The 14,917-nt window shown below is 33.1% G+C and overlaps 1 protein-coding gene across 1 annotated transcript; it reads left to right on the top strand.

The window, feature by feature from the left end:
* The first annotated feature begins 6,402 nt into the window (after positions 1-6,402).
* On the top strand, positions 6,403-8,515 carry LOC112744185 (B3 domain-containing transcription factor VRN1). The gene is made up of 5 exons (XM_029292329.2): positions 6,403-6,462; positions 6,576-6,890; positions 7,203-7,596; positions 7,985-8,055; positions 8,153-8,515. The coding sequence occupies exons 1-5, from the start codon at positions 6,403-6,405 to the stop codon at positions 8,396-8,398; spliced, it is 1,086 nt and encodes a 361-aa protein (XP_029148162.1). The 3' UTR covers positions 8,399-8,515.
* Positions 8,516-14,917: the final 6,402 nt, after the last annotated feature.

Raw genomic sequence — 14,917 nt, 5'->3', positions numbered from 1 at the left:
TTTATGGATAGTGGTGTATGTCATGTTGTTATATTTATATTTATGTTGTCTACCTTATTGGTTGGTTATCTTTGTTATGGTATGTACGTTGTAGTTATGTTATTTGATGTTATGGTATGTACTTTGTTGTTTTGTTATGTCATATACTATGATGTATTCCACTTTTCTGTTATGATATATAGTTTCATGTTATGTTATTCATTATGATTCATCCCTCGCGGTAATGTTGTTTGTTTTAGAAACTAATTTCAATCATTTAAAACATATTCAGCATGAAATATTTGGTACGAATAACAAGTTTCATTACTAATAGGAAACAACTTAGTACAAAGGAGCACAATGGTTGCTAACTTACGTAGAAGACAAGTGCTAATAGATTAAGAAATCTCCTATTGATTTCCAGCAGTCCCGCTGGGGCCTGCGCCTTGTGGACAACTACGCCTGGTGTGACCTGGCTGCCTGCAGAGGCCACATCTCTTTGGCCGGTTCGGATCTGCTTCATCCATGTTGGTGCGGATTCTTGTGGATCTTGGACGACCCTCCCGCGCACGCCTCATATTCGGATCCGGTATAACGGTTGGCCCTGCATAAGGTGGCCAGAAACCCTCTGGAATGGGAGGTGTAAATCCCATCTGATAGACACCGAAAACGGAACTCAGGCGATAGACCTCGTGGACGTAGGGCTGCCATGTAAGTCGTGAATAAGCACAACATGCCAGTGCGTGTGGACAGGGAAAATGAAGTGCTTGGAAGTATCCACAATCACAAGTCTTAGAACCTAATGAGACCCTGTACGTACCAAGGGAGAATGAACCTGTCGGAGTCGTCTCAGCAACGGTGTATTCCGAGTTATCCCTGTCGTAAACAGTCACCGTGAAGCACCTGGCTGTCTTCAGGTTGGCCTCGATACACTTTACTAGGTATTGACTGAATTGTTGTCCAGTACCCATCTGAGCCTCGGCCTCCCTTCCCTTACGGACAAATAGCTCAGCTAGCCTTCCGTATGTGGCCTTCACCAGCGAGCAAACAGGGAGGTTTCTTACCCCCTTCAGGATTGAGTTGACACATTCAGAAATATTGGTCGTCATGTGCCCGAATCTCCGACCCGCATCACAGTACTGTGTCCACAACGAATACTCGATTCGGTTCGCCCAGTCACACATTGCCGGATTCTCAGAGCGCAGAATGTCAAACCAGTAGTCGAACTCCACTTCAGTCTTCGCATATGCGGCGTTAACAAGAAGCCTCCGGGCATCTTTTCCCTTGAACGTCAATGCAAAGTTCGATGCAACGTGTCGAATGCAGAACGCCCGGTACGCAGCTGGGGGTAGCCATCCCCCATCCGGAGCCTCGAGTGCTGCCTTTATGCCATTATGCCTATCTGAAATAACTAACAGACCCGACTGAGGTGTCACGTGCTCACGGAGGTGGGAAAGAAAGAAAGACCATGACTCAGCATTCTCACCCTCGACTAGTGCAAATGCCACGGGGAGGATGTTCGAGTTTCCGTCCTGTGCAATGGCGACTAGCAGTGTTCCCCCATACTTCCCATATAGATGGGTACCATCAATACTCACCAGAGGCTTGCAATGACGGAATGCCTGGATACAAGGGGGAAAAGTCCAGAACAGCCTATGAAAATAAACCTGAGACTCGTCAACCTGTCCCCCAACTCGAACAGGGCAAGTCCTGAGGACGGCTACAGTGCCAGGCATCGTCAGCTGAACTCCTAAAACCCACCTAGGGAGCTCGTTGTACGACTCGTCCCAGTCCCCATATATGACGGCAACGGCCTTCTGCTTCGCCATCCATACCCTCCTGTACGTTGGCCTGAACCCAAATTGTGCGGCCGTGGCATTTTGAAGCACCTTGATGTTCACAGCTGCATCAGCCCTAACCATCGGCATAATGAAGGTGGATATCACATGGTAGTCCAGACTCCTATGGTCGCTGGAGATGGAGCTGGCGAGACATGTATGCGGACCGTTGTATCGCTTCACTTCCCAGATACCCTTCCGCTGTCGGAGACTCATCCGAATGAGCCATGTGCACCCATTCCCAAATTCAGAACACTTTCCCACATACCTCCGATAATCAGACTCAACGACCTTGTACTGGACCCCTCGGCGGATACTGTACGTCTTCACATTGAACAGCGCCTCATCTTTATCCTGAAATTGTTGGCCAACCTGAAACTCGTTCACACCGGCAGACCCCTCGGTATCTCTAGCGCCAAATCCTGAGGGCAGCAGAGCATTTTCGTCCTGCCGCATGGCATCCAGCTCCAACGAGGAAAAATGGGGTGGATACTGCTGTGTGCCAGAACTAGATCCACCTGTAGCCCTTCTCGGAACAGTAGTTCCAACATCATCGCCGCTTTCATCAGCGATCAAATCCGGCTCCACGTCATCGTCATCTGGATCATCAAACAAACCATCACCAACACCAGCCGGTGTGGGACAATGTACCTCGGTGGGAATATGTTCCCCATGCCGAACCTCATCTCCAACATTCCCGCCCAGATCGACGGCAAACGAAGGGGACGCAACAGGCTGCATTGGTGGCTCATACACAGGAGCAGAGGACGAAGCAACAGCAGGTCTCGAGCTCGACCCGGCAACTGCGGCTATAGTATTCGCATTCCGGTTTGAACCTCCCGAGCTAGATACCACATCAACCAACTTAGCCAACAACTCTGGTGTCCTTACCTCGGGAAACTGCCTACGACAAAGAAACATAACCTGCAAGTCCTCGTTACTGCCGATTGTGGAACAATCAAACTTCACGGTGTCATGGAGCACCGCTGTTGGAATGCGGTAATAAAACTTCTTGACCCTTTTAACTCCTTCGAGACCAAGCTTATCCAGCACACAGCTAACAAGAGCATCGTAGGTGGTTGTTGGCGTCACGATAATACATAGTGGATCCTTATCAGTGAACTTCACCCCGGATCGAGTTTTTCTCTTAATCGACCCTCTATAATGTACCAACACTAGGAAACTCTCCTCACTAGCCATCTCCCCACTTTGTTCACAGCATCATGAGTTCACAGCATATATATATAGCCCTGGTTCGTGCTATATATATATAATTCGAAACAATTTGTTTCGAATTATCACAACCTAGCCTAGTAATTCGAACTAACTAAACTCGAATTTGTTACTTATAATTCGAAACCATTTGTTTCGAATTATGTTGAAACACAAACTAACCTAGTAATTCGAATTAATAAGACTCGAATTCTTCATATATATTTCGACACAAGTTCATTCGAATTACCTTATGTTCTTACCTTCATAGTAATTCGAATCATATTGATTCGAATTACTTTAACTCTTGCATGCATATAATTCGAATGAAATCAATTCGAATTACTTGAGATCATAATTCGAATCTTATTGATTCGAATTACATAATAATTGGTCCTGGTAGATACAGGTGAAGATTTTTGATTTGGCGGATTTAGGTAATTTCAAGTGCTCCTTGGTTTATTTCGGTTTTTTGCCCTTAATATTGTAAGTTTTTTGTGTTTTTTAAAATTGTGGAAGACACACAAATAAAAAGTATCTCAAAATTTTTTAATTTTTTTGACATAAATTAGACCGTCTAATTTCTATATCTATCACAAATCGAACGATCTAATTTCTGTATCTCTACAAATTATATCTCTAACAAATTAAACGATCTGATTTCTATTTCTTTAATTAAATGATTCCATATTTGAGAACAGTACACTTTTCAAAAAAACAACATTACCACTTTAATATCAAAAACAAAAGTGACATTTAACTTCTAAAATTAGATGGTGATTTATATGGAAATCATGACTGGCGTATAACTAAAGTGATTATATGATGTTGATGCCATTAATGACGTGTATATATTTGTAGTAGGCTAAAACAGCTAGCTGCAGGTCCAGAGAAGAAAAATCAAATAGATGCAGAGACTAACAACACACTTTTTTTCAGGGGATTGATGATGATAAAAAAATTACAAATTTGGTAAAAAAAAAAAATATAATGTAATTGATTTTTTTTAAAAAGTTAACTTATTTTTGAAAAGCGTTGACGGAAAAGGGATAGTGAAACATATATCTAAATCTAAATATTTTAATTAGTATAATATTTATAAAATAATAATTTAATTAGTATAAAATTTTAATTATTTTATAAATTATATATTATATAAATATAATTAATTATTTTATATTGTATAATTATTTGTTATTTTATATTTAAAAATTAATAATATTTTAACTCTTATGTCATTTTAAAAGACTATATTTTATTATATTTTTTTAATATTAAAGTTTTAGTAATGATTCTTTATATGTTAATGAATCAAATGATGATTTTTAACGAATTTTTAAAAATTATTTATTATTTTGTTTTGAATTTATAAATTTAAAAAAATATAGATTTTTTGAAATTCGAACTAAAACACAAAAATTGAATTTCTGTTCTTATTCGTTTTAATTTTTTGATATTTTATTTGAATCTAAATAAAATATATTTTTTTATTGACATTTATGTTTTAAAGTTAAACCCTAAACTCTATATCCTATACTCTAAACAAGAATAAATAAACAATTAACTTAAAAGTAAAAAATATTAATAAATTATATAAGTAGTAAATCAAATCAATTTAATTCAATTTACTACTCAACATGCTGAATCAGATTCATTTGATTTGATTTGCATGTAAATCTAATCAAATTGATTCGATTTACATCAAAGTGTTTAAAACAGAAGTGTAACAAATGATTTAGGACATTTATGCAATTTCAAACCTTAAACTATTTTTTCACGTAAATTATCCTAAAATTTTCATCCAAAATTTATTAAGAGCCTAGTTTCAATAACCAATGAATATTTTTCAATAAAATCAGACTACGTCATATACAATTTCGATGAAAAGAGACAAAAGAAAAAAGGAAAAAAGGTGTACATCTTGCAAAGTTGCAAAACTTTTGTTCTGCAACCAAATGCACATTTTCGGTGACATGATTCGCAATTGATCAAACTCTGGTAATCGAATTTTAATAATAATAATTGCACTAATAAGTATTTATACATAAGAAAAAATTTTGCAAATTTGTGAATTTATTTATCACATGTTGTGGTGTATGTGATGGTGTCAGCAAGATCAAGCAAGAAGAATTAATGAACAAGTCTTGCTTAGCCTGGTGTCCAACATTTCAAATCTAAAGACAAAAAAAAATAAAATAAAATAAAAAATAAAAATCGAAGTGTATGTTTAGCTGGAATAAATGCATCACAGTTTACTACATTATAAGGCTGAACATCATAATTTCTCAAAATTTTCCAAACTAGGGTTGGTGATGGTATGAATCAAGCTGTCAATTTAATTGTTTCGATTCAATTTATAGTATTTGATTTGGAGGAGTAGTTGTTGTGTAATGGTAGTATGGTACACAATTAATAAAGATCTGAATCTGATGAAGAAATTCATCATCAATGCATGGCCCTTGTCTCCGTCATCATTCTCTATCTTCCAATTGATGCACTGCCATGATTTTATGTTGAACTTTAATTAAGTATGGCTAAACCGATTGAGTCATCACACTTTTTTATTTTTAAAGAAGAAGAAGCAGCTAGAGGTTGAGCTGAAGAATCCAGAAGAAGAGATCCAGAAGACGAAGAAGAAGATCCAAATATTCTTTTCTCTTTGCTTTAATTTTCTCTCATTCTTTTTAAGTTATGAACTAGCTCTTATTATATTTTACCTGTGTTGGTCTTCTTTCTCTTGAAGTGTTCTTGAACAAACTCATCATCATCATCATCATCATCAACATCTTTGTTATTCTCAACATCATACTCCTTATAATAAGCTACCCTTAAAGTATTGGTATCATATACTTTGACTTCAAAACGAGACATTCCATTGTAGTCAAAAGTCAACAACCACTCGTAACTCAAACCACACAACTCCACAACCTTTTCCCAACTTTGTTCCAACCAAATATTTTCTCCTCTTTTGGTCCAATTCACTTTCCTCTCAACACCATAAGGTAACACCAACTTTATAGGGTTTGACATTCTTTTCCAATATTCATTTGCACATTTAGGAACCATCTATAACAATAAAATAAAAATAAACATAGTTAATAACTATATATGTCACAATTCACATACATAGGAGATAATTAATTGGAATCTATTTCTTATCAGTTATGCCACATACATTTTTTAGCTTCTTCCTTTTAACAAAAATTAACATATGAGAGAAAAAGAATGAGAGAAAATTAAAGCAAAGAGAAAAGAAGATTTGGATCTTCTTCTTCGTCTTCTGATTCTTCAGCTCAACCTCTCGCTGCTTCTTCTTCTTCTTCTTCTTCAGCTCAACCTAGCTTCTTTTACTTCTTCTTTTTTACTACTTACAATGACTTTATATGAAAGAGGTTTTTTTAAAATTCTTGTTCAAAGCTTTCAGCATGAGTTGGTAAGTTTTCTTTTTCTTTTTTCCCTTGTTAATTTTATATTATTCTCTGTTCCCATTCATAATATACAGATAATATTAATTAGTTATTATTTACATGCTTGCTTTGATTACAGAAAATTCCTAAAGCTTTTGTGAAAGAATATTGGAGAGGAGTATCAAATCCTATAGTGTTAAAGCTACCAAACACTCTTAAACAAAGAGTATATTGGATTCAAAAGAATGAAGATGAAATTTGGTTGGAAGAAGGTTGGGAACAAGTTGTGAAAGATTTTGGCTTAGAACATTCTCAATTTTTGACTTTTGACTATAAAAGACGGTCTTGCTTTGAAGTCAAAATATATCCTATGAATGATTCTGAGATAATGCCTCCTCATCATCAAATATGTTTCTTTCAGGTTCTTGTTCACAACAAGTTTCACCAAAAGCTGGTAATTACTATTCCTTTTTTTTAATTTAAATATTGTTAGGGTTAATTGCACTTTTATGCGATTGAATATCATGTTGATTTAATTATAATTGTTATTTTCGTGTGCAAATTCATGTTTTAAAATTTCTTAAACATGATACTTTAAACATTCTAAAGTTACATATGCATATGTTAATTTTTGTTAAAAGGAAGAAGCTAAAAAATGTATGTGGCATAACTGATAAGAAATAGATTCCAATTAATTATCTCCCATGTATGTGAATTGTGACATATATAGTTATTAACTATGTTTATTTTTATTTTATTGTTATAGATGGTTCCTAAAGGTGCAAATGAATATTGGAAAAGAATCTCAAACCCTATAAAGTTGGTGTTACCTTATGGTGTTGAAAGGAAAGTGAATTGGACCAAAAGAGGAGAAAATATTTGGTTGGAACAAGGTTGGAAAAAGGTTGTGGAGTTGTGTGGTTTGAGTTACGAGTGGTTGTTGACTTTTGACTACAATGGAATGTCTCGTTTTGAAGTCAAAGTATATGATACCACTACTTTAAGGGTAGCTTATTATAAGGAGTATGATGTTGAGAATAACAAAGATGTTGATGAAACTGAGAACGATGATGATGATGATGATGATGATGATGATGATGATGATGATGATGATGATGAGTTTGTTCAAGAACACTTCAAGAGAAAGAAGACCAACAAAGGTAAAATATAATAAGAGCTAGTTCATAACTTAAAAAGAAATTATTATCTTAATCTTTTACTTTAAGACTCAAGATCAAAACAAAACTTAAGTGACTCTTTTGTGATTATCTATATAATGTTTTGGTATTTGATTATATTGTATGGTTCAAATATAAAATTAGATCAATTTATCTTCTTTTTTTTCATTTTACCAATTTCGATATTTTTCTAAAATTACTACTCCCACTAGAATCATCTCTAGTTCTCTATTGTATTAAATGCTGAAAAAATTTATGTAAATTTGTATAGGTACTTTGCTGAGAGCAGCTTTCACTTTTTTCACCATATTATTTATCATTTTTAATTAGTATATGTCTTTTTCATATTAATCTATTTTGATAATTGAAGTTAATGGGAGCAATAGGAATCCCAGTTTCAAGATTCGAATTCAAGAATCATATGTTGGGTCAACATGCGTGGTAAGTAGTTTATGGATTGTTGTTTTGTGTTATGTTGTCTTTCACTCATTTGAAACTAACCACATTAATCATTGGAAAACATGTAACGTTTTTGTAGGCAATACCAGCAACGTTTGAAAGGAAGCATTTGGAGGAAGGACCGATTCGCATGATTGTGGGTAATAGAGCTTGGACTGTGTGCTACAAAACTTGGAGAGGAAGGGCCAGATATCGCAAACACAAATTGCAAAGTGGGTGGCTCAGATTTAGAAGAGAGAACAATTTAGCGGTTGGTGATGTTTGTGTCTTTGAGTTAACTAGCGAATTTCCTCAGACAATGATTGTCAGAGTGCAGAGTGGATGATCTTTTTATTTACGGATTTACCCTTTTCTTGTTAAGTATTTGGTGTGATGGTTTAGTTTGTAAATTGACAATTCAATCAAGTGGATAATTCTAGCTTTCTTTAGTTATTGAGAAAAATGTCTAGCTAACTACTCAAATTTCTGTATTTTGTTGATTGTTTTTGTGTGTTTACAAATGGTACTCTTAGCCACTAATTTGTTAGCTTCTAGTTAATTATTAACATCACACTACTTTTTTAAAGCAAAATTTCTTTTTACGGCATCAATAGAATTTGTTATAGTCTATTATCTTTCATTTCACACGTGTTCTTATTCAAATCTGGTAAATGTATGGACTAATAGAAAAGGATATCGGAAAGGATTTCAACCTTTTTTTTAGTTGGGTTGGGAAAAAAAGAGAGAAGAAAAATAAAAACCAATACAATCTATTTGGCAAATATAATCAAGAGAAAATTAATCATCAATCACAGCAATAGAAGAAAATAGTTTTTGTACAATTAGAAGATGAAGATTGATACGTAGCCAAAAACTAAGAAAATTCAATAGGACAGTAGTATAAATTTTACATTCTGGCTATTTTTTTTGGATATGAGAAGTATGTGTGTTATGTATTGTTGTGGAGAATGTGGGTACTAGATATGTATGTGGGACAGTTTTTTTTTAAATAAAAAATGAAGAAATCAGACCATTCGATTTCTTTGTAAAAAAATTAAGCTTACTAATTAGATAGTCCGATTAGTGTGGAAGAGAAAATTTAAATTTTGGCGAAAGTAATCGAACCCTCCGATTTGTGTTTAAAAAATTAGACGGTCCGATTTTTGTTCCTGACACCACAACTGCGTAAAGTATCTATACACTCTATAACTGCGTCCTACGCCGTTCCTCCTTCCACATCTAAATTAAAAATTGTCATTATTTGCATGTGCATAAGAGAGAAAATATGGCTATAAGTTCAAGTTTTGATGTAATGTACAATTGTACATGTAGCAAAAAGGTTCTATTGTACTTGATTGAATCCCAGTAGGTTAAATACTTTTCTGTAAAAATAAAATAAAAATATGTCGTTTCCCAAAGAAAGTGAATAAACAAAAGCTGTATTTGCGGAAAAAACGAGCATTATTTGATGAAAAAGTAAAAAGCTAGGACAATGGAAGTGAATAGCATTTTTGGAGAGGGCAGTGCTACCGTGATGAAAGGAAAAATTTTTCTTTCATACTAAAGCAAAGTGGAGTAGATGGCTGTTGGACGCTTGTAAAGATGTTTCCCAAAAAATAACAAGTCTGACCGAAGCAGAAACAGCAGGCTTTAACATGTAAAAGTGATTAATATGATAAATAGTACATTATGTTAATTAATGTGGTTAAATGTTTGGGCCATTTTTATTTCAAGTCCAATAAAATTTTTTGAAGCTGGGTTATTCATTCAAGAAGAATAGATTGGGATGCTGTATCTTTCTCTGGGCTTAGTCCCAATAATAATAATAATAATAATAATAATAATAATAATAATAATAATAATAATAATAATATGTGAAAGAAGTGTTGGAGCCTTGGAAGAAGTAGATAACTCAGACGTTGTTTCAGTCGCCCAACTCAGTTCTCGTCACCCACAGCAAAAAGTGTATAAATATTTAATATTTTTGCTTAAATTTGCAACCGACGTTATTTATTTATTTTCTTCTTTAACCATATAATTTTTCATATATTAGGATCATATTGTTATAAACAAATAATTTTTTTACAACAAACTTGGCAACTATAATCAACCATCATTATATTTTTCTGTTAATATGTTTGTAGTTTAATTTATTCGCAATGTATGATCATATTTCATTATATATTTTATACAAGGTTGCAAAAATCGAACCGGTCAATGAATTAATAGAATGACCGGTTCAACAATTTAATAGTCTAACTGTGGTTCAACTAGGATTCAAACTGTTTACTTATATAGAAGATAAATTTATAAAAAATTAAGTCTTTTTAATATTTAAATTCAATAAATTTTCAATTAAATAAACTTTCTAGAAATTACATATAACAAAATAAAACTTCAATCGTAAAAAATATAACTTTAAATCCTTTAAAAAATCTTATGAAGTACATATTCTCAAAGAAAAAAAAGGGGTGCTATACTTATTGGCATCACTGTATACTGTAATTTCTTAAACGAGTTGAACCGTTCGATCCGGTTCAGTTTTCAGCACCATCAATTTATACCATTGGCTACAAAATCACAAAAGAAAAATAATAACCAGTTTAAAAGTAAACTTTAAAATATATTTTTTCATAATATTTTAAGAATATCAAACTGCATATTAAATAATATGGTTCAAGAATAAAATATATTTTGCTATATTTACGCTGGGATACATATTTTTAATTTGTGTTTATAATGAAATAACTATCATTGTTAAATTTCAATAATTTCTTAATTAGTTTACATCCGTTTCACTATTAAATACTATAAGTATTTGTTGGAAAATACCACTACTGCAGGTAATGTAATGTAATTATTCATACTGGACAAAATGAGACTATATAACTTCTTACGGTGGGTAACCGGAGAATAGTGGGCTGGACTCCTTGTTCCTGGTCCAACGTCTGAACGAGAAAGAGTCTAACCAAGTTTGGAGAATATTGCAACTTAGAGATACCTGAGGGGTGTTACTGTATTGATAGTGGTGATTCAATAACCACCTTCGGAGTAGCTCCACCTTTTAAGGAGGACTGTCCCTTTATCTAAGGAAAGTTGAGATATGGCTCCTGGAAGTGGGTTGAGAGATTTTAGGGGCAGTTAGTTATTTGAATAATTCTTATCTGCCAGCTAACCTTCGTTCCCAACTTCCTTAGGGTGGACTCTATGTCAAATCCGATTTCTTAGAAGGAGGTCGATTACGTGGGGAGGCCAACCTATGGATTGGGACTTTTTTATCCTATTTGGACCTCGGCGTTGGCGTCGGGTCAGGGTATGAACATAACTATTGTGAAATCAAAATATAATTATCTTAACAACGACATAATTGATCACTGCAAGTAAATACAAATTAGACAGAAGTAAACTGTATATTAGAATTGAAGGTTATATAAAGGTAATTCTTTCACAACACGTCTGACCGAATTAACTGGCGTAACTTCTTTGCACCAAAAATTGTCTGCTCCGTCCAGAAGACCGCGAACAGGTGTTTCCAGACAGGCTCTCTTAGCCGCCTACTCTTCTCTACCTTCATGTACTTTTTCGATCATTCTTGTACTTCGTACACGGAGGTCAGCTGCCCCTTCGACGTGGATTAAGAGAACACACTTCTCTGAAGAAACCACCATGGAATAAGAAGCACATAACCATGTTGAAGAGGAAGCTGACAATCATGCTGGACAAAGGGACGCGGAAAGACGCGTGGTCCCCGCAGAAAGACGCGCCCGGGAAGAATTATTCAAGTAAGGTACTTCGTACACTTCTCACGAAGGTTAGCTGGCAAATAAGAATTATTCAAATAACTAACTGCCCTTAAAATCTCTCAACCCACTTCCAGGAGCCATATCTCAACTTCCCTTAAATAAATGGACGGTTATCCTCCTTAAAAGGTGGAGCTACTCCGAAGGTGGTTATTGAATCACCACTATCAATACAGTGACACCCCTCAGGTATGTCTAAGTTGCAATATTCTCCAAACTTGGTTAGACTCTTTCTCGTTCAGACGATTGGACCCGAAACAAGGAGTCCATCCCACTATTCTCCAGTTACTCATCGTAAGAAGTTATATAGTCTCATTTTGTCCAGTATGGATAATTACATTACATTACCTGCAATAGTGGTATTTTCCAACAAATACTTATAGTATTTAATAGTGAAACAGATGTAAACTAATTAAGAAATTATTGAAATTTGACAATGATAGTTATTTCATTATAAACACAAATTAAAAATATGTATCCCAACGTAAATATAGCAAAATATATTTTATTCTTGAACCATATTATTTAATATGCAGTTTGATATTCTTAAAATATTATAAAAAAAAATATATTTTAAAGTTTACTTTTAAACCGGTTATTATTTTTCTTTTGTAATTTTGTAGCCAGTAGTATAAATTGATGGTGTTGAAAATCGAACCGGGTCAGACGGTTCAACTCGTTTAAGAAATTACAGTATACAGTGATGCCAATAAGTATAGCACCCCTTTTTTTTTTCTTTGAGAATATGTACTTCATAAGATTTTTTAAAGGATTTAAAGTTATATTTTTTACTATTGAAGTTTTATTTTGTTATATGTAATTTCTAGAAAGTTTATTTAGTTGAAAATTTATTGAATTTAAATATTAAAAAGGACTTCTTAATTTTTTATAATTTTATCTTATATATAAGTAAACAGTTTGAATCCCAGTTGAACTACGGTTAGACTATTAAATCGTTGAACCGGTCATTCTATTAGTTCATTGACCGGTTCGATTTTTACAACCTTGTATAAAATATATAATGAAATATGATCATACATTGCGAATAAATTAAACTACAAACATATTAACAGAAAAATATAATGATGGTTGATTATAGTTGCCAAGTTTGTTGTAAAAAATTTATTTGTTTATAACAATATGATCCTAATATATGAAAAATTATATGGTTAAAGAAGAAAATAAATAAATAACGTTTGCAGGTTTACGCGAAAATATTAAATATTTATACACTTTTTGCTGTGGGTGACGAGAACTGAGTTGGGCGACTGAAACAGCGTCTGGGTTACCCTACTTCCTCCAAGGCTCTAACACTTCTTTTACATATTATTATTATTATTATTATTATTGGGACTAAGCCCAGAGAAATACAGCATCCCAATCTATTCTTCTTGAATGAATAACCCAGCTTCAAAAGATTTTATTGGTCTTGAAATAAAAATGGCCCAAACATTTAACCACATTAATTAACATAATGTACTACTTATCTTATTAATCACTTTCACATGTTAAAGTCTACTCTTTGTTTCGGTCAGACTTATTTTTTGAAAAACATCTTTACACGCGTCCAACAACCATCTACTCCACGTTGCTTCAGCATGAAAGGAAAATTTTTTTTCTTTCATCACTGTAGCACTGCCCTTTTGGAGAAAGCAAATTAGTGTTCATAGGCACTAATACTCATTCAATCAATCAAAAGCATCTCATATTTTAATATTAGATGACTCAGAAAACACTAATACACATTCAACCAAAAGTTGAGACAAAAAGAATACTTTATTCATTAGTGATATTAAAAGATTATAATGGATAATAGAATTGAAATCAAACGAGCTCTAGTTATTATTATTATTATTATTATTATTATTATTTGAATGCCATATTCTAAGAGATGGTGGATTTTCTTCTGGTTATGGCATGCAGGAATCTACCATTCAAAGTGAACATAATCAATGACTTAAGATCTTTGACTCTTATAAAAGTTCAAAAGACATAAAAGAGGAAACGATCTTTTCATCTTTTGTGGCTTGGCTCCGAAAGAAAAATAATAAAGACAAGTATTTAAAAACAAGAATGAACATATTTAAAGATCATTCACTAGGGCTGACCCCTGACCTGGGTTGATTCCCCAATTTCCCTTGCCAAAAAATAATTTTTTTTTTTAATGTATTTGAGGCAGTAAGAGTATATGCTTGCTCTTTTGTTAGTTCCTATCTTTGACTGAAGCCTGCATCTTGTCTAATGTACAACAAGTAGGTGGTGAAATTAAAGTATAGTTTATTATTCTCTTCTTATTAGGGTTTTTTTTTTTCTAACATGTGTTCAAACAACGTTTTAAAAATATTTTAAAAGGAAATATTTTATTAAAAATTATTCGAAAGATAAACTTTTTTATATTAAATTATCAATACATTAAATATATTAAAATTTTTAAAAAAATTATTATTATATTTTTAAAATATACTTTCAAGATACAAGATAGCTAAATTATTATTATTATTATTATTATTATTATTATTATTATTATTATTATTATCTAGTACTTTTCAAAAAATTCCTCCAAAATTAATTGTACTTTAATTTTATTATTAGAATTCGACTAATTCAACTTCATCACCATATTGAAATTGAAGTGCTATAAAATAAATAAATATGCTATTTTAATGGTGAGATTGCACAAATGCGAATTTAAAACCTTTTTTAAACTTCCACATGTACGTGATAAAAAATTATCGAAACAAATAAATTCATCAACTGCAAATATATGAACTATCAATAATAATCCAATATAACTCAATCATAAGTTCAAATACAAATGACTAGTTATTCTGCTATCTGCTCCCATTTAATTTGAACCCCAAATATAGGTTACAACAAATGTCACAAATGACTGAAAAAAAAAAAGTAATCAAGCAAATATTTGCTTGGTTATTGATTCCTCTCACATTTATGTGGGAGTAACGAATCCGTGACCAAATGTTACAATTTAGTTAAGGTTTAATTATTCTGTTGGTCTTTATAGTTTTGCGAAATTTTTAATTAGGTCTCTATATTTTTTTTCTTTT

This window comes from Arachis hypogaea, chromosome 14 (assembly GCF_003086295.3).
Source record: "Arachis hypogaea cultivar Tifrunner chromosome 14, arahy.Tifrunner.gnm2.J5K5, whole genome shotgun sequence".
NCBI lineage: Eukaryota > Viridiplantae > Streptophyta > Magnoliopsida > Fabales > Fabaceae > Arachis > Arachis hypogaea.
The sequence above is the reverse complement of the archived record's forward strand: the minus strand, read 5'-3'. Positions and strand labels throughout refer to the sequence as shown.